Raw genomic sequence first — 24,530 nt, forward strand, 5'->3', positions numbered from 1 at the left:
CGCCGTGCATCTCCATCTTGAAGCCTCTAATCACTCGTTTGAAGACGGTGAGGTGAAGGTTTTAAGCAGGGAGAAAAGATGGTTTGAAAGAGGAGTCAAGGAAGCTATTTTTGTTAAAAAAAGAAAAACCTTCTTTAAACAGAAACAGCGGTCTAAGGTTCAATCTTCCTGTAGTCTACAATGGGATCCTGAACCCCTGGAGAGGTAGAGGACCAGTACCAGGACATTTAGATGCTGATCAGGTACTCGGGGTGGGTGAGCCAGGGTCTCACTAAGACAAAGGGGAGACTAATAGCCCATTAAAGGGTTGAATAGGCTCGGTAGATACCAAGAGGGTAAGTTTCTGTTGTAACAAACAACTCTCTCCTCTTCAGGAAGGCTCCTCCCAATGGGCTGGACTTACCACAGAATAGTATAAATATCGGAGTTCTCGACCTAAATTCTTTTATTGACAATGACTCTTGGATGAGAGTCGAAACGTCTATTTTTTCTAACTGAGTCCAGATGACTACAACTGAAGCTTTTTCTACTATTCTGTCCAATGCAGTGAAGAAAAGTGTGAAGAGCGTTACAGAGGAAAGACCAAAAAAGAAAAGATGGTTTGAAAGAGGAGTTAAAGAGGCTATTTTTGTTTTTAAAAAGACCTTCTTTAAACAGGAATGGAGGGTTAAGGTTCAGGTTCCTGTGGTTTATAATGGAATTTTGAATCTCCGGAGAGGTCGATGCCCAGGGCATTCGGATGCTAATCAGGTCCTCAGGGTGAGTGAGCCAGGGACACACAACAACAAAAGGGAGACTAATGGCCCATTAAAGGGCTGATAGTAAACAAGCTTGATAGAAAACAAAGAGGTGTAAGTTTCTGTTGAAACAGACAACTTTTTCTCTACTTCAGAAGGACCCGCCCGGTGGGCGGGGCTTACCACAGAATAGAATAAATATCGGGAGTTCCCGGTCTAAATTCGCAAATTGACAATGACTCTTGGATGAGAGTCAAAGTCTTGTTTTTTCTAAAACGGAGTCCAGATGAAGCAACTGAACCCTTTTCTACAATTAATTAAGGCGGTAACGGAGTCTGTGCATGTGTTTTCACAACTTGTATAATTCTATACAGTTAGGACAAGCAACAAGCATTTTGGATGAGGCCGTGCAAATATTTCTGACCCGACGGCCGATGTGGACCTCCCGAGCAGACGCCTCCACTAGAAATGCAATATTGGAACTGCTAAAAAAAAACTTTGCCTTAATCAATTTTCATGAGGTTTGTTGCATTAGATCACAAATCTGCTGTAGTTTATGGTTCATTAAAAAAAAGAAATAGGGTGACAAATTACCTTACCTCTATATTTTCAGAATTTCTGTCAAGTAAATGTAATATGAGTATGTAATACATTTTTGTTTTCAGCTCTCCCGGACATGGCTACTCCCATGAGCGCTCTGAATGAAGACCAGCTCCTGTGCCCCATCTGCCTGGAGGTGTTCAAGGACCCCATCTCCACCGCGTGCGGCCACAACTTCTGCAAAACCTGCATCTCCAAACACTGGGACAACAACGAGCTGTCGTGCCCCATGTGCAACCGGCAATTCCACTGCCGGCCCCTCCTTCGCGTCAACACCTTCATTTCGGAAATCTGCTCCCAGTTCAGAAACTTGACGGCGGCGAAGGACGGCGGGGAAAACGGGGAGCCGCGTGCAACGGCCGAGGCCGGCGCCATCGCCTGCGACATCTGCACCGGGCGTCGACACGCGGCCGTAAAGTCCTGCCCGGTGTGTCTGTTCTCTTTCTGTCAGAACCACCTGCAGCCGCATTTGACCGTCCCTCGCCTCCAGAAGCACCAGCTCGTGGAACCAATGGAGAACCTGGAGGACCGCGTGTGCTTGGAACACGACAGACCGCTGGAGCTCTTCTGCCGCGCCGACCGGGTCTGCGTCTGCATGGTCTGCACCGTCCTGGAGCACAAGGGCCATGACATTGTGCCCCTGAAGGAGGAGGTCGAAACGCGTGGAGTCGCTCTGAAGCAAATTGCGTCGGAAAATCGCCGCATGCTGGAGGAGCGGCGGGAGAAAAGCCACAAAGTCGGGCAAAGCGCGGAGCTCAGTCGCAGTTGTGCTCAGAGGGAGATGGACAATGGCGTGGCGTTCTTCAATGCCGTCTTGGAGGCGGTTCAAAAAGAAATGGCCGAGTTTAGAAACGACGTACTGAAAACGCAGAAGGCGACGGAGAAACAAGCGGACGGACTCATTTCGGAGCTGGAGCGAGAGATTTGTCAACTGGAGCAACGGGACGTCAAGCTGGGACAACTTGCGTGTTCCGACGACTATTTACATGTCATACAAAGCTTCAAGTCGCTGGAAATGACCCCGGTCGTGAAGGACTGGACCCAGGTGAACTTTGAGCCCACTTTGTTCGAGGGAACTGCGAAGAAGGCCGTCGAGAAGATGGAGAAATCCCTCGTGGAGCAGAAGAAACTGCTGACGCCGCAGGGGGAGCTGAAGAGGCGGCAGCGGCACGCGACGGAAATAACCTTCGACCCCAGCACCGCGAGTCCGTGGCTCTGGCTGTCCGACAATCGCACGGTCGTCTCCGATCGGGGAACGAAGGCGGCCGTCCCGTACAACCCGAAGAGATTCACGGATTTCCTGTGCGTTCTCGGGAAGCAGGGGTTCGCCGCCGGCAAGTTTTACTTCGAGGTTCAGGTGAAGGGAAATCCCAACTGGGACGTCGGCGTCGTCAAGGAGTCGATCGACAAGAAGGACAAGAACTTCCTAAGCGCGGAGAACGGCTCCTGGGCCGTCATGTTCAGGGGCGGGGACAAGTACACGGCCAGCGCCAGTCCCCGGGTGGATCTGACTGTGCGGTCGGCTCCTCGGAGGGTCGGCGTGTTTGTGGACTACGAGCTGGGCCTGGTCTCGTTTTACGATGCGGAAACTGCGGCGCATCTGCACTCGTTCACCGGCTGCACCTTCTCCGGGAAACTCTATCCCTTCTTCAGTCCCGGAAACAACGTGAACGGGAAATCGTCAGATCTAATCCTCATCAAGCCCGTTCAAACTGTTTAGTCTTGTACAATGGGCCCCTTTTTTACCCAACAAATTGCTTCTTTTGAAATGCAGATTCATTTCTTGCTGGAATTTGTGCACATATTTTTGGCACACTAAACTTTAAAGAAATCGCTTGTACTTCAATATGTTAAGTTGTGTAAGAAAATCACTTTTTTCATAATCACATTTTTTATGGTTGTTTCATCATTGTTGACTGACTTGTTCTTATATTGTGTATTCAAACTGTTTCAATAAGCTATTCAAAGTCTTAGTTCCTGGTCAGCTGATTTTAGGGCTACATTGAAAAAAGAATGACCTTTGTTTTGTTTTTTTGTTGAGATTTGAAAGAGTGTATCTCTTCCCATGTGTCCATAAAGCTGATACTGTGCCTCTTACACGTCTGTCGTTCTGTTTAAAAAGCAGCACTATATGATATGAACTGTTCTTTAAGGGGCTTTTGTAGTCAGGTCAGTGTCTTGAGTCGGGTAACACAAGCTTATATTACATAAAGTACATTTGTGGTGTAGCAATATACAAAATATGTGGCTTTCTGTTGCTGAATTAAATCCTTTCCCTGAAGAAAACTGAGCCTGAAAAATACCAAGAACTGAAGTTTACTACATATTTTTGGATTTTAGATTCATAGACGCAGTTTAAATATACTTAGCATATGAACCATACACAAGGTTTACTTTTTATAGCAATTGGATTAACACAGATCTAATATGGTGACAGACGCACTGTGATGGTACAAATCAGTTACTCAAAGAACAGAACTTGCAATTGAAGTCATTTTTTCAGCTGCACCGTTTATTTCCCTAATTATTAAATATATACATTTAATTACTACAATAAGAATAAAGTTGCAAGAAGCCGTTGTGCGTTGTTAAAGCAAGGCCATATTCTGTACAGTTGCCATGACGATGATTCCACGCTGGGTTTGTGTGACGTCACTAAGCACCGACGTTCCAATAGTATTTTACACTTAATACATGGAATAAAGTCCAAAGACTTTGGCTGCAACTGCCATTAAAAGTAACAACATTAAAAGTAACAAGACGTACAACTACAGTAGATGATGATTTAACTGTTGGAAACCAACATAAAACTATGGATATATGTATTTTTCATGTAGCGTTTACTACGCATGCGCAAAATTTCACCTGCCGCTACACCGTAGTCATGGCAACCTGAGCGACTCAAATCTGACTTTTGCCCCACTTTAACACACATATATATAGTTGGCCCCGGGGCCCCTCGGGAACATGCCCCGGGTCGGGGTCATAGTGTCGGTGATCACGGAGCGGGACGTCCGCATGAGAGCCGCTCGTGCCGCGGCAGAGGAGCGCTCAGAAGTCGGGCTTCAGGAGTATTCTGACGGCTCCAGATATGAGGGACAGTTTGTAGACGGACTGAAACACGGCAGAGGGACGTACACCTGGAGAAGTGGAGAGGTAAAACCAGAATAATGTCTTTATTACAATACACTTCAGGCAAAAGCAAGAAAAGTGCAGAGAAACTCACGTGAGCTAACCTTAGTTAGCAGTTAGTTTGTCATCTCATGAGGATAAGCTCTGAAGGACAGAAGGCTGATGTTTGTGTCTGTGCAGTTCTATGAAGGCTCCTTCTACAAAGACTTCAAACATGGAGATGCAGTTTACTGCTGGCCTTCTGGACAGAAGTTCACAGGCAAATTCTACTTGAACAGAGAAGAGGGCTTTGGAGAGCTCCTGTCTGCAGATGGATCCCACTTTCAGGTAAACCACTGTCACAGATCATATAATACAACCCTCCAGATGTTTATGCTTAAAGTGCTCTGTTCTGAGTGCTCTTCTGTCTGTATTTGACTTTTTATCTCCGCTCTCAGGGTTTGTATCACAGAGGCCGCCGGTGTGGACCTGGAGTACTGACTTATCCTGATGGTCACCAGGACGTGGGACTGTGGCACGGCAACCGCCTGCTCAGACTCTGCACCACTGTGGACAGCAGCTTCACGCTCAAGGACTTCCCTGAATATGCTGCATATTTGGGCACTTGTAGCACTGTGGAGGAGCGTGTACACGGCGGACCCACCGGGGTAAAGCACGGCACAAAGACACGCTAAACACACAGCTCTCTGATGTCTCTGCTCTCTCCAGGACGATGAGTGCATTCGTCCCACTGATAGGATATATGTGTCGGACGGAGACCATCTGTCCATGCCGCCCAGGCGCAGAAAGGAGTTTGATCAGCTTTTCTATGGAGACGACTATGAGCCTGACCCGTACCAGGGCTTAAAGAGGGATCCAATGTCCACGCTGCCCCCAGAGGCTCGCATGCAGGCCAACGTACACAAACACAGGTGAGAGGGGAGAGGACCGAGGGAGGAACCATGGAAAAGACTAATGAGATGAACCTGGTCCAAGGGGAATGCAATTTTACTGGGTCCTGGTTTAGTCCTGGTTTGGTTCTGGTTTAGTCCTGGTTTAGTCCTGGTTTGGTCCTGGTTTAGTCCTGGTTTGGTCCTGGTTTGGTCCTGGTTTGGTTCTGGTTTTGTCCTGGTTTAGTCCTGGTTTGGTTCTGGTTTTGTCCTGGTTTGGTCCTGGTTTAGTCCTGGTTTGGTCCTGGTTTAGTCCTGGTTTGGTCCTGCTTTGCTCCTGGTTTGGTCCTGGTTTAGTCCTGGTTTAGTCCTGGTTTGGTTCTGGTTTGGTCCTGGTTTGCTCCTGGTTTGGTTCTGGTTTGGTTCTGGTTTGGTCCTGGTTTAGTCCTGGTTTGGACCTGGTTTGGTTCTGGTTTTGTCCTGGTTTGGTCCTGGTTTGGGGTCCTGGTTTGGTTCTGGTTTAGTTCTGGTTTGGTCCTGGTTTAGTCCTGGTTTTGTCCTGGTTTTGTCCTGGTTTTGTCCTGGTTTGGTCCTGGTTTAGTCCTGGTTTGGTTCTGGTTTGCTCCTGGTTTGGTTCTGGTTTGGTTCTGGTTTGGTCCTGGTTTTGTCCTGGTTTGGTCCTGGTTTGGTCCTGGTTTGGTCCTGGTTTGGTCCTGGTTTGGTTCTGGTTTGGTCCTGCTTTGGTCCTGGTTTGGTCCTGGTTTGGTCCTGCTTTGCTCCTGGTTTGGCCCTGGTTTGGTCCTGCTTTGGTCCTGGTTTGGTCCTGGTTTGGTTCTGGTTTGGTCCTGGTTTAGTCCTGGTTTGGTCCTGGTTTGATTCTGGTTTGGTCCTGCTTTGGTCCTGCTTTGGTCCTGCTTTGGTCCTGGTTTGGTCCTGCTTTGGTCCTGGTTTGGCCCTGGTTTGGTCCTGCTTTGGTCCTGGTTTGGTCCTGCTTTGGTCCTGGTTTGGCCCTGGTTTGGTCCTGGTTTGGTCCTGGTTTGGCCCTGGTTTGGTCCTGGTTTGGCCCTGGTTTGGCCCTGGTTTGGTCCTGCTTTGGTCCTGGTTTGGTCCTGCTTTGCTCCTGGTTTGGCCCTGGTTTGGCCCTGGTTTGGTCCTGGTTTGGTCCTGGTTTGATTCTGGTTTAGTCCTGCTTTGGTCCTGCTTTGGTCCTGCTTTGGTCCTGCTTTGGTCCTGGTTTGGTCCTGCTTTGGTCCTGGTTTGGCCCTGGTTTGGTCCTGCTTTGGTCCTGGTTTGGTCCTGCTTTGGTCCTGGTTTGGCCCTGGTTTGGCCCTGGTTTGGCCCTGGTTTGGTCCTGGTTTGGCCCTGGTTTGGTCCTGCTTTGGTCCTGCTTTGGTCCTGCTTTGGTCCTGGTTTGGTCCTGCTTTGCTCCTGGTTTGGCCCTGGTTTGGCCCTGGTTTGGTCCTGGTTTGGCCCTGGTTTGGTCCTGGTTTGGTCCTGGTTTGGTCCTGGTTCGAGCCCAGTTTAGTCTTGATGTAGCCTTGACGTGGTCTCGTTCTCGTCCTGGATCGGTCACGGTCTACTCCAGGTTTAGTCCGGTGTCCTTCTGCTGCTGCAATGTCCTTTCAAAACCATTTCAAATCCTTCTTCTCGTCCAGACGTCAGCGTGAGAGGCTGAGCTGGGACGTCGAGGCCGTCCTGTCGCTGACCCGCGCGGGCTTCGGTCCCAAAGGCCCTCTGGAGGTCATCTCGGAGCAGCTGATCCTCCAGGCGTCCCGAGGAGATCACCGGGCCGTCAAAGAGATCGTGCTCCGCGGGGCAAACCTGGCGAGCAGGTTCTCCGCCCTGGTTCACCCCGACGTGGCGGACGCACGCGGACACACTGCGCTCATCGCCGCCACGGTAACGCTCCGCAATAACGTCGCCGCCTTCAACGTGGCGTTCATTTTGGATCTGATTTTAGGGTTGCTGTTTTTTTCGTTTTCCAGGTGAATTGCCGTAATGACGTGATCAAGGTTTTGCTGAGGAACAGGGCGAGCGTGGACAAGGTGAACGCGGAGAACATGTCGGCGCTGGCGGTGTGTCACGTCCTGTACTACCCGTTCGGCTTGCTCCACATGACCAGGCCGCGAGTGACCATCGACGACACCATAAGAGAAGTACGAGAAATAAAGGAGCCTTCAGCCCAGTTCACACAGAATGTCACGCACACGTTTCTTCTTCTTTTTCTCGTAGATGTTTGTCAAGGTGGAGTCGGTGGAGTCTGAGAAGGCGTTCGAGGTGTTCGAGGAGTTGGAGGCGTTCGAGGCGTTCGAGGCGACCTGGGCCAACGACGTGCGGAGGGACGACAGACCCGACACCACGGCAACGGTTCAAACGCAAAGCCACGTGTTTTTAGAGGGGTATGAGCTCACGAACACCAATATCACATACTGTCCATCCACCCATCTTCTTCCGCTTTGTCCGGGGCCGGGTCGCGGGGGCAGCAGGCTAAGCAGGGACTCCCAAATTTCCCCCTCCCCAGACACTTCCTCCAACTCCTCCGGGGCGTTCCCAGGCCAGCCGAGAGACATAGTCCCTCTAGCGTGTCCTGGGTCTTCCCCGGGGCCTCTTCCCGGTGGGACATGGCACCTCAGCTGGCTATCTCTCAACGTGGAGGAGCAGCGACTCTACTCCGAGCTCCTCCCGTGTGACTGAGCCCGAGCCCCTCCCTCTATCTCTAAGGGAGCGCCCAGGCACCCGGCGGAGGAAACTCATTTCGACCGCTTGTATCCGTGATCTTGTACTTTCGGTCATTACACAAAGCTCATGACCATAGGTGAGGGTAGAACGTAGAGTGACCAATAAATAGAGAGCTTTGCCTTTCGACTCAGCTCCTTCTTTACCTCAACAGTCCGATGTAGCGACTGCATCCTTCCCTCACTCGAGAACAAGACCCCGAGATACTTGATCTCCTCCACTATCACATACTTGTAGTACTTAATATATCTCTACTATACTGCGAGACGCAGCTTTGTAGTTGTGTGCTTCTTACACTTCTTACCTTCGGGTGACTTGTTTTTGTAATACAAGTCGTAAATCACAAATCAGGTTTTATGCATTTTATATTCAAATTCTTTTTTTTTAAAGTTCCTATGACACTTTTTTTCTGTCTATATTTTCAAATTTTGACTTTATTCGGTATATTTAAACCTGTTGTACATATAAATGATGGTTTTACACCAATCGAGCAGGTATTTGTGGAGAAAACGTTGAAGAATCTGTAGAAAATGACAAGAAGTGACATCACACCAGGGACACTCATTCCAGTCAAAGTTTATGCAGAATTTACACAAAGAAACAATCTTTTTGACTTTCTAAACATTAATTCAACAAAATAAAGTCACTCTCATGTATTTTTATTGTCAAATAAAAAGAGTTTTCTCCAGTGTTTGCTGGGTACTTTAAATATAAAGTTAAATTATAAACCTTAAATTATAAACCTTAAAAATGTGCTATTCTGTGATATATTTTTTTTAAATAATTTTCTAGCAAAATGATATTATATTAATCTCATCTCTGTTTTCATTCAACAAGTCATCCGACCTGTACTGGGCGCTTTATGCTCTAAAAATTATATATGGATCGCTACTTTATACTTTTACTTGAGTTATATTTTAAGGTAAAATTATACTCCTACTTACAGTAAATACCAAAACACGGTGAAAGGGAAAACAAAAAGAATGAAATGATACTCAGCGCATCGTCGGAAAAAGTGAAACAACAGTTTATGAAACAATGTTTACATCCGATAAATGCTCAAAGATCAAATGGATGCTGCTGCCTTTCACCCCGAGATACTTGAACTCCTCCACTTGGGGCAAGGGCTCCCCACCCACCTGCAGAGGGCAAGGCACCTTGGTGCTGATCTTCAGAACCAGAACCAGAACCAGAATCGGAATCAGAATAGGGTTTATTGCCATTGTCAATGAACAAAATTCACAAACACAGGAACTTGTCCTGGTTATTAGATGCAACACAAACAACAACATCCGACCTGCACCTCCCAGAGCCCTGGAGACGTACAGGTCCTGCAGAGATGGAAGTCTGCAGCCAATCACCTTCTCAGCAGAGGGCGCTGTAGTCTCTGTTTGTCCCTGGCTGTGGCTCCATCATACCACACGGTGATGGAGAAGGTGAGAATGGACTCAATGATGTGTAGAACTGCACCATCATCTGCGCTGGCAGCTTGTCTTTCCTCAGCTGCAGCAGGAAGTACATCCTCCGCTGGGCCTTCTTGATGAGGGAGCTGATGGTGGGCCCCCACTTGAGGTCCCGGGTGATGATGCCGAGAAAGCGGAGGGAGTCCACAGTGGAGATGGGGGAGTCTGAGGGGGGGCTTTGACTTTCCTGTCCACAATAATCTCCACTGTCTTCTGGGCGCTGAACTCCAGGTCGTTACCGCTGCACCAGAACACCAGCCGCTTCACACTCGGCTGCAAACCGTCCTGTGCATGAAGCGGGTCCGGTTTTGATGGAGCCATCAGGACAACATTGTCTGCAAACAGCAGACAGCTTCCTCCTTCGCCAACGGATCCAACTCACCACCAGGTGGTGATTGGGTGACAGCTCTGCCCCTACCTAGAGGGCAATATAGAGGGCAACCTAGACACCAGAAGTCAGATGACACGACAACAAAGTCGATCATTGACCTCCGGCCTAGGGTGTCCTGGTGCCATGTGCACTGATGGACCCTTGAGCTTGAACATGGTGTTCGTTATGGACAATCGGTGGCTAGCACAGAAGTCCATTAACTGAACACCGCTCGGGTTCAGTTTGGCGAGGCCGTTCTTCCCGATCACCCCTCTCCAGGTGTCATTGTTGTTGCCCATGTGCGCATATAAGTCCCCCAGTAGAACAACGGAGTCCCCGGTCGGTGCACTGTCCAGTACCCTTCCCAGGGACTCCAGGAAGGCCAGGTACTCTGCACTGCTGTTCGGCCCGTAGGCCGCCGCAACAGTGAGAGACCTGTCCCCCACCCGAAGGCGGAGGGACGCGACCCTCTAGTCCACCGGGGTGAACTCCAACACGTGGCGGCTGAGCTGAGGGGCTATAAGCCCACACCAGCCCGCCGCCTCTCCCCGCGGGCAACACCAGATTAATGGAGCGTCCAGTCCCTCTCGAGGAGATGGGTTCCAGAGCCCAAACGGTGCGTGGAGGTGAGGCCGACTATATCTAGTTAGAACTGCTCAACCTTCTGCACAAGCTCAGCCTCTTTCCCCCAGCGAGGTGACGTACCACGTCGCCAGAATTAGTTTCTGGGTCAAGAAACGCTCGCCGTCTTGTTGTAGTACTCGTCATTAGGGGCTTCTGAATTGTAAGAACAAAGCAAAATTAAGTATTTCTTTTTCAAATCAAATCAAATCAATTTATTTTTGTAAGGCCCAAAATCACAACAACAGTCGCCTCTGAGGGCCACAGGGAGAAATGAATCAACAATGTCTGTGGTGGCGATGAAGTCAGACAATGTCTGTGGTGGCGATGAAGTCAGACAATGTCTGTGGTGGCGAGGGACGATGTCCCAGGGTCCTCTGTCCTTAGACTCTCCTTCCTTTTTCAATATATATAGCTCAAAAATAGACAAAAATGTAAAGCACTTTATTTTATCTGGCTGTTTTTGTCACATTCAACATTATTTTGTCTTTCAGAAAGTAAAATTTTGTAAAGTCGGTCACAATTTTGAGGAGCAGTGACATGTCGGTCAAATTAAAGATGTCACTGTTGTTTGGTCACTGTCTCGATGATCGTGAATAATCCGTTTTTTTCTCACAAAAGTTTTATTGGTAAAAAATGTAATTCCATCAGGATTTTGTTTGTGTTTACATTACAACCTGCTACCCTGCTAATTAATAAAGCTGTAATGTGTTATTTAATTTTATTTCAGGTCCGTAGTAGAGGAAGAGGAGATCTTGCAGCGCGGTGAAGTGTCTGATGGAAGTGAGCTCCAGCCGGAACAAACCTCGGAGCCGATTGACCCTCAAACCTGTGCAGAACATGAGTTAGATCTCAAAACGACAGAAGACGGACAAGAAGTGCCAAACGAAGAAGCCGAGACGAAAGAAACAGAAGATTCTAGAGAAGCTGAGCGGGGCAAAAGAGCTGAGGACGACGTAGAGGGCGGAGTAGAGGGCGGAGTAGAGGGCGGCGTAGAGGGCGGCGTAGAGGGCGGCGTAGAGGGCGGCGTAGAGGGCGGCGTAGAGGGCGGCGTAGAGGGCGGAGTAGAGGGCGGAGTAGAGCGAGACGTAGAGGGAGGCGTAGAGGGAGGCGTAGAGGGAGGCGTAGAGGGCGGCGTAGAGGGCGGCGTAGAGGGCGGCGTAGAGGGCGGCGTAGAGGGCGGCGTAGAGGGCGGAGTAGAGCGAGACGTAGAGCGAGGCGTAGAGGGAGGCGTAGAGGGAGGCGTAGAGGGCGGCGTAGAGGGCGGCGTAGAGGGCGGCGTAGAGGGCGGAGTAGAGGGCGGAGTAGAGCGAGACGTAGAGCGAGACGTAGAGCGAGGCGTAGAGGGCGGCGTAGAGGGCGGCGTAGAGGGCGGCGTAGAGGGCGGCGTAGAGGGCGGCGTAGAGGGCGGCGTAGAGGGCGGCGTAGAGGGCGACGTAGAGGGCGGCGTAGAGGGCGGCGTAGAGGGCGGCGTAGAGGGCGGCGTAGAGGGCGGCGTAGAGGGCGGCGTAGAGGGCGGCGTAGAGGGCGGCGTAGAGGGCGGCGTAGAGGGCGGCGTAGAGGGCGGCGTAGAGGGCGGCGTAGAGGGCGACGTAGAGGGCGACTTAGAGGTCGACCTAGAGCGCAACTTGAACGAGTACAGAAGCGGGGAGGTGTTCGGCCTGCAGCGGGTCGCGAATGTAAAGGACGGTGCAGTTTTGGTGGGCAGTGTGCAGTGGATGGAGTATCCAGCAAAGGTACATGAACAAAATACACATTTCCTTCAGCGTTTCCCATTTAAAAAAAAAAAAGACACTTGGTGCTACTTATGTTCAAATTTCCCACATTGGTCTCACAAAATCGCACTTTGTTGCCCTGGACTTCCTGAAAGTTTGGCGTTTTGTCCAATCTTTTCCTAAATACGAAAAATATATTGTCAAAAATAAATATCTGCTAATAAAAATTGGAAAAACATACAGTAAAAAAAGATCGAAAGGTGCACTTGCTTGTCTCCATGGAGATGTTATTGTTTACACAGAAGGTTCCACTGTATGGCATTAAACCTCAATAATAGTAATTGAATAAATGCAAGAAAGATTAAGTGTTATTATTGTCAAAGAAAATTATGCTTTTTGGCTCACGAGCCATTGATTCTGCCGGAAAGTTCCACAATGCACCTTTTAAATAGAGTCAAAAAGATGCATTTACGGTCCACGGAGATCAAATTCACCCTGTAGAAATGATTTGTGCTACTGTCACCGTGGTCACAACAAACTAACGCATAATAACACACTACGTTTCTGTGGTTTCATTTCAAATCGTTTTAGAGGGAAATTCTTAACTTGGACGAATCCTCCACATTCGACTCGACCAAATCCCTCATCGGCTTTCAAATCCACGTGACGGAGGAACTCATGCAGCTCTCGGCGGAGGCCCTGAGTCGCACGGGCCGATCGCTGAGCACGGGCACCTTGGAGACGGTCCGCAAGATGGCCGCCCTTAAAATTAAGTGAGTCGTGTCATTTCCTGTGAGTGTTCAGGAGACGGACGGACCAGGAAGAATTAAACACTTAAGTAGCTGAATAAATAACAAACTAGTGCAAAGAAAATGTACACACTATAAATATTGACCTGCAAAAATGTTTTATCCATCATTTATCATTTATTGGCGGATAAATGTGCATATTATATTCATTAATATGAATTTATACTGCTGCAATCACCTTTAAAAAAAAAAAAAAAACATTTTCCCTTAGTTTATACTGGTACCTAATTTTATTTAGAATTTTTATTTTTGTATTATTTGTATTATTTAATTTGTATTATTAGGCCCGAGCGCCACAAGCTGGCGAGAGGCCTATTAATCTCATAAGGCCGTGCGAAGCACGGCTGCAAAAGTGCCCACTTCCAAACACTCACTAACGCACTCCTTCACTCACGCACGCCCCGTGCATACTAATTAGTAGTAGGAAAATGGAACTTTACGGTTGTAAACGGGCGAAGCCCGTGCAAAAGTACGCACTAAACGAGCACTTTAAATTGGGAAGCGGTCGTCATCCCCATATAAAGCACTCATTTGTGCTAAGTAGCTCACAAATATGTTCACCATCTCTTGCATGTTCCGTGCATATAAGCATGTAATGCAAAAATTGAACATTATTACTGTATAGAGGGCCAAAAACACAAAGTGGGCGGAGCCCACTCAAAATTATCGAAAGTACCCGTCAGTGACCTTCTTCTTCTTCTTCTTCTTCTTCCTCTTCTTCCTCTTCTTCCTCTTCTTCCTCTCCTTCCTCTTCTTCCTCTTCTTCCTCTTCTTCCTCTTCTTCTTCCTCTTCCTCTTCCTCCTCCGGACCAACCCCCCTATTTTTCACCCAGTGAACATTGACGAAAAGTCACAAAAATTTGCACACCTCTAAAAATCGTGCCTTTCTACATTCTGGCTATTTCCTTTTTCTAAAATTAAAAAAATTGGCGCGTCAGCGCCCCCAAATGTACCAAAAATGCATTGAGAGATGGGAAATGACCCAAAAAAAATCTGATCGTAGAATCATGAAATTTGGCGCAGAGGTAGATGTTGACAAGAGAAGTAAAAAATATTATTACGGCAACGCCGTCCGCCCAACCAAATGTCGGCCATATTGCTTCAAAAATGGCTAAACATGACTTCGGAGTTTTTCCAAACGTCGTACTTTTACGAACTCTTTTTAGGGCGTTGGCCCTAAAAAGCTGAAATTTGGTGAAAATGCTACTGAGGAGTGGGACATCAAAAGTTATTCAAATTACATTGATACCTGTCACGGTCTCTGTGCGGCGAAGCCGCAAACTGTAGCAAGAATTTCAGAAATCTCCCAAATTTAACATTTCTGCCGTTTGCGCAGATAAAGTCCGAATTGCGTCAAATTAGAATCAGTTGTTAAACTCTTTGCCCTAAACCTACTTGAAGTGAAATAAATTAATTTGGAGTCACAGCGCCCCCTACAGATTTTATATGGAGGTTAAATATTTAGTTTTGCGAAATTATATGAAATTTGACACACAACTCAATTTTGGCCCCATCAAAAAAGTCAATGAGACCCATGTCATAATTGTTATGGCGTTGCCGTAACGATGACCGAAACCTTCCATGTTATTCCAATGGGGAAATCGCCAGAACATATTTACACTTTAGACTTTCACAAACTCCTCTTAGGGCGTTAGACATATTAACCTGAAATTTGGTGAGACTCATCTTCAGGGGTGGGCCATCAAAAGTTATCCACATTTTTATTCAAAGAGTCACGGTGTCTGTGCGGCAAAGCCGCACATTTTGCCAAGAATTCAAAATAAAATTGCTTTTTGATGGTAAAACAAAGGGGAGAAGATGTGACAGCGTCACAGATTCAGCAGTAGGCGTAATAAAAGGACAATTGGGGCGCGTTAGCGCCCCCTCCTCTTGCGGCGTGGCGGCGGCGTGGCGAGGGCCGATCATTGCCGCTTGCGGCTATATTTATATTTATTATTATCATTTGTTTTTTTTAAACAATGTGAAAGATGAACAATATTTATTATTTATGGCATAATACATACATTAACCCTAAAGACACTTTTCGGGACATTTTGTTCAACCTGCAATCTCATAACTTGGGACGTCATGATTAGCAGGTCAATCGATAATCATGATTATTCAGGTCCCAATATATTAATAACAAATGATAATCGTGACATAAGTATTTTTAGCTCAATTTATTGTCAAAAAATAGACTTAAATGTACAAAACTGTTTTTGTCCCATTTAACTTGATTTTGTCTTGCAGAAAGTTAAATTTCATAAAGTCGGTCACAAACATGAACAGTCACATGTCAGACAAAATAGAAGATTTCAGAGAAGATTTAATCTCAATAATCACCAATAATCGTTAAATCGTGATGTTTTTCCTCCCAATAATCGTGACGTCCTCGCTCATAACCTCATTACTGTTGATAAAGTGTAAATCGTACCAGGTTTTTTCTTTAAATCCGATGCTAACGTGCGATTTATTGCGGCGATGAACATGTTTTTTAAACGCTCCTGCCCGTCTGCCCAGGCATCGCGAGCGTCTGGACACGCTGATGCTGCTGCTGGAGCGCGGCGCCAACCCCAACTCCTGCAGGGTCCCAATGCCCGTCCTGTTCCTGGCTGTGATGGCCTCGGACGCGGACGGCGTGAAGCGGCTGCTGCTGCGCGGGGCTCGCACCGACATCCCGCTCCCGCCGCAGGTACCGGCCACGCCCAGTTTTACTTCTGTCCTTGATACTTTTCACAGGACATGAGAGTGGACGGATGTGGAGAGGGTTAAAGCTCCATGGCAACGCTTGGAGGGCAGAGCTGACTTGAGGGTCTGAAATTTGACTTGCGACAACAGAAACGTCTTTAAATGCATTAGTCCAGGTTTAAGTATCAAGCACAAAAGGACTGTAACATAAATGACAGACAAAAGTGCAGAAATATCACTTTATGTCCTTATTTAGACGTTTACAGCATAAGCATTCCTAATCAGCTCTTTCTGCCGCATAAACAACTAAAAAAAGATAAATGATACACTTGGCATTCAAATTGTGCGCATCTCCAAGCAACATTCTCAATATGATCAATATTTAAAAATCTGCCCGTCTCTAAAAGGACAATTCAAAGATATATTTGATTTTCAGTTGTTAGTTATAAGACAGTAGTGTTTAATCCCTCTTAAAGGCCTGTTTTCATTACATGTAAATGCCTCTGTTTATGCACTCGTCTGTTCTGTGTGTTGTGTGTGTTGTGTCTGTTGTGTGTGCGTGTGTGTTGTGTGTGTTCAGAGGAAGGGTCTGTATCCGCTGCACGTTGCCGCTGCACTGCCGGGTCCTGCTGGTCCACAGATCACGGAGCTGCTGCTTCACGCCATCACAGACCCAGACGCCAGAGCGCGTGACCAGGACCAGATTGACCGCGTGAGTGTTTCCTTCACGTGTCGTTCTAACGCCGTAGAATGAATCCACGTGTATAGTTCTGGTTCTTTGTCTTATTTTGAAAGGACACCAGTGATCACATCAGAGCCACTGTGGATACGAGAGACCGAGAAGGAGGCTCCACCGCGCTGCACGTGGCCTGTGGCCGACTCTCAGACTTCCAGGTCCAAAACACCGTCGTAAACCTCATTTTACGCAATAAATACACTCAATCCAGACTTGTCCAATGGTAACATTTTGGTTAAAGCGCCCCCTACAGGTCGGACGACTGCAATTAAAATGCAGTTAAAGGCGCAGTGGACGATTTTTCGGCGATTTGTGAACGCAGGCGGAAGTGCGCATGCGCACTCCCCCGTGCGGACCGATACAACACACACGTGCGTTTGTTTATTAGCGCAACGGAGCGCATCACATCGCTCGTCTCCCGTAGATTTCTGTCCACTTCTGCGTCAGCTCGAACTGTCTTTCTCCGTCTTCATTTTGCCCCGTACACTGAGGGAACTATATTATGATAGATCCATGCGCGGAAACGTGGGGAGGAACCGCACGCGGCTGCAGGTGAGCGGTAGGTGCGTTTTATGATTGATACGTGGCAGGACAAATGATTTATCCACGCCACGAGGAAATATGATAAAAAAAAATTGCTGAAAAAAATCGTCCATTCCACCTTTTAAGATGGATATATTTAGAATTGTGCAAAAAAATATAAAATGTTATCACAGAAAAGCAATTTTTTTAGGTTTATAATTTTTTTTTTTTTTTACTATTTTATTTTTCATCAGAACATAAAACATACACAAACTCAACAACAATTATTACACCAGAAGAGGGGGTAAAAAAAAGATGAAATGGGAAATAAAAATAAAATTGAATTAATAATAATAATAATAATAATGATAATAAATAATAATAATGATATAAAAAACTCAAGAGCGTGCTAGACTTGGTAAGGCTTACTTAAGGTTTATAATTTCTCTTCCTGTTTGTAATTGATGACATCACATTAGGAAATTACCCAGAAACCACTGGGCAAAAACTCATCTAATATCACAATTTTTTTATTTGACAAATACTATGAGAGAGCAACTTTTTCATTCATTCATTTTCTACCGCTTGTTTCGGGGTCGCGGGTGACTGGAGCCTATCCCAGTGACTTTGGGCCTTAGGCGGGGTACACCCTGGACAGTGGCCAACTCGTCGCAGTAGAGAGCGACTTTATTTTGTTGAATTCATGTTTAGAGAGTCAAAAAAGTTGTTTCTTTGTGAATATTCTGCATAAACTTTGACTGGAATGAGTGTCCCTGGTGTGATGTCACTTCCTGTCATTTTATAGAGATTTTTCTAAATGTTCTCCCCAAATACCTGCTCGATTGGTGTAAAACTATAATTTATATGTACAACAAGTATAAATACACCAAATGCAGTCAAAATTAGAAAATCGTAAAAAACTGTCATAGGCCCAAAGTATTTTTACCCTCAAATGTCGGTAAAGGTAGTCGTTTTATACAGATTTTTCAACATTTTCTCTTCAAATACCTGCTTGATTGGTGTAAGACTAAGGCACAAATACACCAAATAAAGTAAAAAACAGACACAATGTGAAATATTTGTGATGAACCCAAGAAAGGCCCCGTTAGTACCAATATTTTCTCAAAAGTTTAGACAAATCTGGCAATAAGAATACACCAACACAAAATGGAAGGGAAAAAACCACACACATTCTGCACAAAAACCTCTCCTTTCGTCACAATTTGCCTCTCATTTGCAGAACGCCAGTAAAATCGTGGCCATTCTCTTGTCCCACGGCGCTCGGACCGACCTGCTGTGGGGCGGACACTCGGCGCTCTCCCTCGCCATCTCCAGTGGAAACAAAATGGTAACACGACACCACGCCACATGTCGCTTTCACGTACAATCCTCACCCGCCGTCTCTCCTTTCAGGCGGTGGAGGAGCTGCTCAAATGCGGCGCCGATCCCAACGTCCCATTGGGAAACGGAGTGGGCACCGCGCTTTGTGCCCTCGCCAAAAACGACAAGTACCGTTCCAGCGGCAGCCGGCAGATACTGGTGCGAGAGCGTGGAAGTGCGTGACTAAAAAAAAGGATGATTTGGTGTTAAACTTGTGTGTTTGCTGCAGTTGAAGTTGCTGCTGAACGCCGGAGCCGACATTCTGAGGCCGGTTTTAGTGGATAACGTTAATGGAACTGCAGTGGACTACGCCTACTACGCCTTTAACCAGGTGATGAGACACATGCTTCACTCAAGTTTTACAGCGCCCCCTACAGGTCGGGCATTCAGGTCATTGAACTAAAACGCAGTTAAGATAAATATATTTAGAATTGTGCAAAAAAAAATTCAAACTGTATCACAGAATAGAAACTTTTTTTTAGGTTTTATAATTTCACTTCCTGTTTGTAATTGATGAAATCACAGTAGGAAATTACCCAGAAATTTTACCAAGTAAAATATATGAGAGCGACTTTATTTTATTGAAATTAATGAGAGTTAAAAAAGTAGTTTATTTTGTGTAAATTCTGCACAAACTTTGACTGGAATGAGTGTCCCTGGTGTGATGTCACTTCCTGTCATTTTCTACAGATTTTTCAACTTTCCTCCACAAATACCTGCTCGTTTGGTGTAAACCTATAATTTATACGTAATAAACAGGTATAAATACACCAAAGGCAGTCAAAATTAGAAAATCGTAACAAACTGCCATAGGCCCTTTAAATTATGAAGTATTTTTACCCACAAGTGTCCGTAAAAGGCACACTACTTTATAACTTTTCTCTTGGGGTTCTCTTCTCCATGCACATGTTGCTTGTGAAGATCCACTGGACAGCATTAAACTTATCTGTCTTGCATTTGCTCAATTAAGGGCGTTTTTATTGCTCAAAAATACCTTGAAATACCGTGAGTAGACTCACCTCTTCACAGACCTGACCCGTTATTAATTGCTGGAGAAATGATGATCACCTATTACAGTTGTCTTCTGTCTCAAACCTTCATCTCTGAGTATAACTCATAACTCTATTATAGGTAGATGAATTTGTTTATTGCAGTTAATGCTATTACATTTCACCTTCCTTTAAATCTGCTGCACCTCCTGGTAATTACTCGTACCCCCCTGTTTGGGAAGCGCTGATCCAATTAGACCATGTGATCGAAAGAAAATGAAGGATTTGACTGTTTTACTGCAGGAAAGTTGCATCTAGGTCTTTACATTCTTGCGCAACACTGACACCTACTGGACCGGAGCGTTGGTATTCTTTGTTTATCTGTATTACTATGTCTCATAAATGTCACGTCTGTGTTGGTTTCAGGACGCGCGCATCTCCACGACGCCGTACCACGTCCTCAACATGCAGGAGCGGGAAATGTACAAGGAGCGCCAGCAGCTGCTCAGGACCATGGGAAACGCCCTGAGGCAGACGCTGCAGCAGCGGGAGAGCGAGTGGCAACACCGTCAGTACAACCATCACACAATGACCATCACACGACCACCACACGACCACCACACGACGACCACCACACGACGACCACCACACGACCACCACACGACCACCACACGACCACCACACGACCACCACACGACCACCACACGACCACCACACGACAACCACACGACCACCACACGACCACCACACAACGACCACCACACGACCACCACACGACCACCACACGACCACCACACGACAACCACACGACAACCACACGACCACCACACGACCACCACACGACGACCACCACACGACCACCACACGACCACCACACGACAACCACACGACAACCACACGACCACCACACGACCACCACACGACGACCACCACACGACCACCACACGACCACCACACGACCACACAACGACCACCACACGACCACCACACGACCACCACCACACGACCACCACCACACGACCACCACCACACGACCACCACCACACGACCACCACCACACGACCACCACCACACGACCACCACCACACCGACCACCACACGACCACCACACGACAACCACACGACCACCACCACACGACGACCACCACACGACGACCACCACACGACCACCACCACACGACGACCACCACACGACGACCACCACACGACCACCACCACACGACGACCACCACACGACGACCACCACACGACGACCACCACACGACGACCACCACACGACGACCACCACACGACGACCACCACCACACGACGACCACCACACGACGACCACCACACGACGACCACCACACGACCATGTTTGTGGGCGTGTGAGGCGTTCAGGCTTCTACCACGTTTAGTAGTATTCTGATTGTACTTGAATACCTTCTGCTTCGCTTACTTTTTTAAATGGCACTGATCTCTTTTAAAGGGCGTGTGACAGGTGCTTACGATGTTCTAATTTTGACTTGATTTGGTGTATTTGTACCTGTTGTACATATAAATGATAGTTTTACACCAATTGAGCTGGTATTTGTGGAGAAAACGTTGACAAATCTGTAGAAAATGACAGGAAGTGACATCACACCAGGGACGCTCATTCCAGACACAGTTTATGCATAATTTACACACAAAAAAACTAAATTTTTGTGTGTAAATCTAAACATTAATTCAACAAAACAAAGTCGCTCTCATATGGTTTTATTTGTCAAATAAAAAGGTTGTGACATTAGTTGAGTTTTTGCCCAGTGTTTGCTGGGTAATTTCTTATTGTGATGTCATCGATTACTAAATCTAAAAAAAATTGCTATTCTGCGATCATGTTTTCATATTTTTTTTGCAAAATTTTAAATGTATTTATCTCAACTGCGTTTTAGTTCTATGAGTCGTCCGACCTCTAGGAGGCACTTTAACTGTTTTGTTCATCCTTTTTTCAATTGGAGGATCACTAATAAATGCACTATTACAAATGTCATTGAAAAGTGCAGTTTTAAAGCAGATGCTTCTCAACTGCTCGTTTATTGACCATTATAGTCCCACAGTAAAACAAGTCCAGAATCTTCGAACGTTGCTAATATTTTTTGTCTTGTTTTCCGCAGGGGCCGCGACGGGTGGACACGAAGCTAACGAGAACAGGTACAGAAAGCACAAACAAGTCTACATCAGGACTAAACCTTGATAGTTCAAAGTAGATCTCGAGTAAGGAAAGTATCTTCTTCTCTAATTCCTTTGCAGCGCACCGATGTTAAAGTTCTGCCACAAGTGCAGCCGCCACGCCTTTATGACGCTGAAGAGCTGCAACCGCTGCCACGAGGTCTACTACTGCTCCAAAGACTGTAAACTCAAGTCCTGGGCCCAAGGGCACAGACTCACCTGCACCCGGGCCACGGCAAAGAGCGCCCAGCCCCACGCCAGAAGCGCCGGCCAACGCATTGCCAGAGGTGAGACGAGTCGCGCAGGGAAAATGCCAAAAGTCACTGAACTAAAGTCACACACAAGGAATAAAACGAGTATAAGTCGCGCCCGAGTATAAGTCGCACCCGAGTATAAGTCGCTATAAGTCGCACCCGAGTATAAGTCGCACCCGAGTATAAGTCGCTATAAGTCGCACCCGAGTATAAGTCGTATAAGTCGCACCCGAGTATAAGTCGTATAAGTCGCACCCGAGTATAAGTCGTATAAGTCGCACCCGAGTATAAGTCGCTATAAGTCGCACCCGAGTATAAGTCGGACTCGAGTATAAGTCGCACCCGAGTATAAGTCGCTATAAGTCGCACCCGAGTATAAGTCGCACCCGAGTATAAGTCGCACCCGAGTATAAGTCGCACCCGAGTATAAGTCGCACCCGAGTATAAGTCGCACCCGAGTATAAGTCGCACCCGAGTATAAGTCGCTATAAGTCGCACCCGAGTATAAGTCGCACCCGAGTATAAGTCGCTATAAGTCGCACCCGAGTATAAGTCGCACCCGAGTATAAGTCGCTATAAGTCGCACCCGAGTATAAGTCGCACCCGAGTATAAGTCGCACCCGAGTATAAGTCGCACCCGAGTATAAGTCGCACCCGAGTATAAGTCGCACCCGAGTATAAGTCGCACCCGAGTATAAGTCGCACCCGAGTATAAGTCGCACCCGAGTATAAGTCGCACCCGAGTATAAGTCGCACCCGAGTATAAGTCGGACTCGAGTATAAGTCGCACCCGAGTATAAGTCGCTATAAGTCGCACCCGAGTAAAAGTCGCACCCGAGTAAAAGTCGCTATAAGTCACACCCGAGTAAAAGTCGCACCCGAGTAAAAGTCGCTATAAGTCGCACCCGAGTAAAAGTCGCTATAAGTCGCACCCGAGTAAAAGTCGCTATAAGTCGCACCCGAGTAAAAGTCGCACCCGAGTAAAAGTCGCACCCGAGTAAAAGTCGCACCCGAGTAAAAGTCGCACCCGAGTAAAAGTCGCACCCGAGTAAAAGTCGCACCCGAGTAAAAGTCGCACCCGAGTAAAAGTCGCACCCGAGTAAAAGTCGCACCCGAGTAAAAGTCGCACCCGAGTAAAAGTCGCACCCGAGTAAAAGTCGCACCCGAGTATAAGTCGCACCCGAGTATAAGTCGCACCCGAGTATAAGTCGCACCCGAGTATAAGTCGCACCAGCCAAAAAATGCATGATAGAGAAGAAAAAAAACATATATAAGTCGCACTGGAGTATGAAATGCAGTTGCAAGTGTGAAAATAACAAATTATATCACATATAAGTCGCTCCGGAGTATAAGTATATAAGTATAAATATAAGTATATGTCGCACCCCAGCCAAAAGTATGAAAAAAGGTGCGACTTATAGTCCGGAAAATACGGTAACATAAATAAAGATATGCAAAAGATAGACTGATCGAATATAAATACAAAAATAAAAGTGGCCGGACCAAACCTAAAGGTGCACTATGTACCTTTTCTGATGGAGGGTTTGCCACCAGCTCGTCGCCATGGAAACGCTTTGCCTGGAATGTTCCACAGTGTGCCTTTAAATCTATCCGTACTGCATGTGTGCGTTGATCCACTTACAGGTGTTTTTATTGTTCAGTGAGAAACTGATTCTTTCTTTGAGCGGGGTCGTCTCTCCACAGATACGACTTGTAACTCGGGCTAGTGACGACAGCTGCTTGTATCCGCGGAGATAGATGAGTTTAATGCCATGCTGTGGAACATTACAGGCAGCGCAACAGTAAATGGATCTTTATGTGTGCAGGGAACATGGCGCACCTTACGTCGCATCGCATTATTATTGTGATCTTTTATTTACATTATTTAGTGATGGAAAAGATAAATGGGTGTGTTGTTTATCACCCGTGTCCTTCCTCTGTGTTTTGTCTGACAGACGCTGCTCAGAATAATGCGTTCAAGTCTGGAAGTGACCTGACCTCATCCAGATCGAGAGGTCTGATCGTCACGTGCAAACACAGGCTCCCCAAGCTCACCAAGTTTACCTCCTTCACCAAACCTGAGCCCAAAGCCATCGCGCCGGAGGAAGATCCCACCGGAGAAAACTACAGCTACAACTGAGAGATGAGCACGTGCCTCGAGCTTTCAGACCCTAATGTTTGTTTATGATAAATACCTCTTAAATGCCACTTACTAATCAAGTTGAAAATAACATAATTTTAGTTTAACAAAGGAGGACGAATAAGGGATTCCACAGGACCTCACCCAGAACCTCAAGTGGGGGCCCACCATCACCCAGGGCCTCAAATGGGAGCTCACCATCAGCTCCCTCATCAAGAAGGCCCAGCAGAGGATGTACCTCCTGCGGCAGCTGAGGAAAGCAAAGCTACCGGCGCAGATGATGGTGCAGTTCTACACATCATTGAGACCATTCTCACCTCCTCAATCACTGTGTGGTACGCTGGAGCCACAGCCAGGAACAAACAGAGACTACAGCGCCCTCTGCTGAGAAGGTGATCGGCTGCAGACTTCCATCTCTGCAGGACCTGTACGTCTCCAGGGCTCTGGGAGGTGCAGGTCGGATCGCTCCCCTCAGGCAGGAGGCCACTCCCCTAAGGCAGGAGGCCACTCCCCTCAGGCAGGAGGCCACTCCCCTCAGGCAGGAGGCCACGCCCCTCAGGCAGGAGGCCACTCCCCTCA

The 24,530-nt window shown here is 47.1% G+C and overlaps 2 protein-coding genes across 2 annotated transcripts; both read left to right on the forward strand.

Annotated features, from left to right (window-relative positions):
- The first annotated feature begins 1,407 nt into the window (after positions 1-1,407).
- Positions 1,408-3,067, forward strand: LOC140353985 (E3 ubiquitin-protein ligase TRIM21-like). The gene has a single exon (XM_072438787.1). It carries the CDS (start codon positions 1,414-1,416, stop codon positions 3,055-3,057), a length of 1,644 nt encoding a protein of 547 aa, XP_072294888.1. The 5' UTR covers positions 1,408-1,413; the 3' UTR covers positions 3,058-3,067.
- A 1,110-nt stretch (positions 3,068-4,177) lies between these two features.
- On the forward strand, positions 4,178-23,951 carry ankmy1 (ankyrin repeat and MYND domain containing 1). The gene is given in 20 exon segments (XM_072438050.1): positions 4,178-4,493; positions 4,650-4,796; positions 4,907-5,066; positions 5,069-5,146; positions 5,182-5,380; positions 6,994-7,237; positions 7,324-7,494; positions 7,571-7,737; positions 11,259-12,264; positions 12,835-13,016; positions 15,573-15,744; positions 16,321-16,452; positions 16,536-16,634; positions 18,239-18,346; positions 18,412-18,537; positions 18,608-18,709; positions 19,794-19,935; positions 21,503-21,539; positions 21,639-21,844; positions 23,767-23,951. Coding segments are annotated over 20 exon segments (3,852 nt in total). The 5' UTR covers positions 4,178-4,304.
- The last annotated feature ends 579 nt before the right edge of the window (positions 23,952-24,530 follow it).

This window comes from Eucyclogobius newberryi, unplaced genomic scaffold (assembly GCF_026437365.1).
Source record: "Eucyclogobius newberryi isolate DKJ021-1_F unplaced genomic scaffold, fEucNew1.0.hap1 SCAF_9, whole genome shotgun sequence".
Lineage (NCBI taxonomy): Eukaryota > Metazoa > Chordata > Actinopteri > Gobiiformes > Gobiidae > Eucyclogobius > Eucyclogobius newberryi.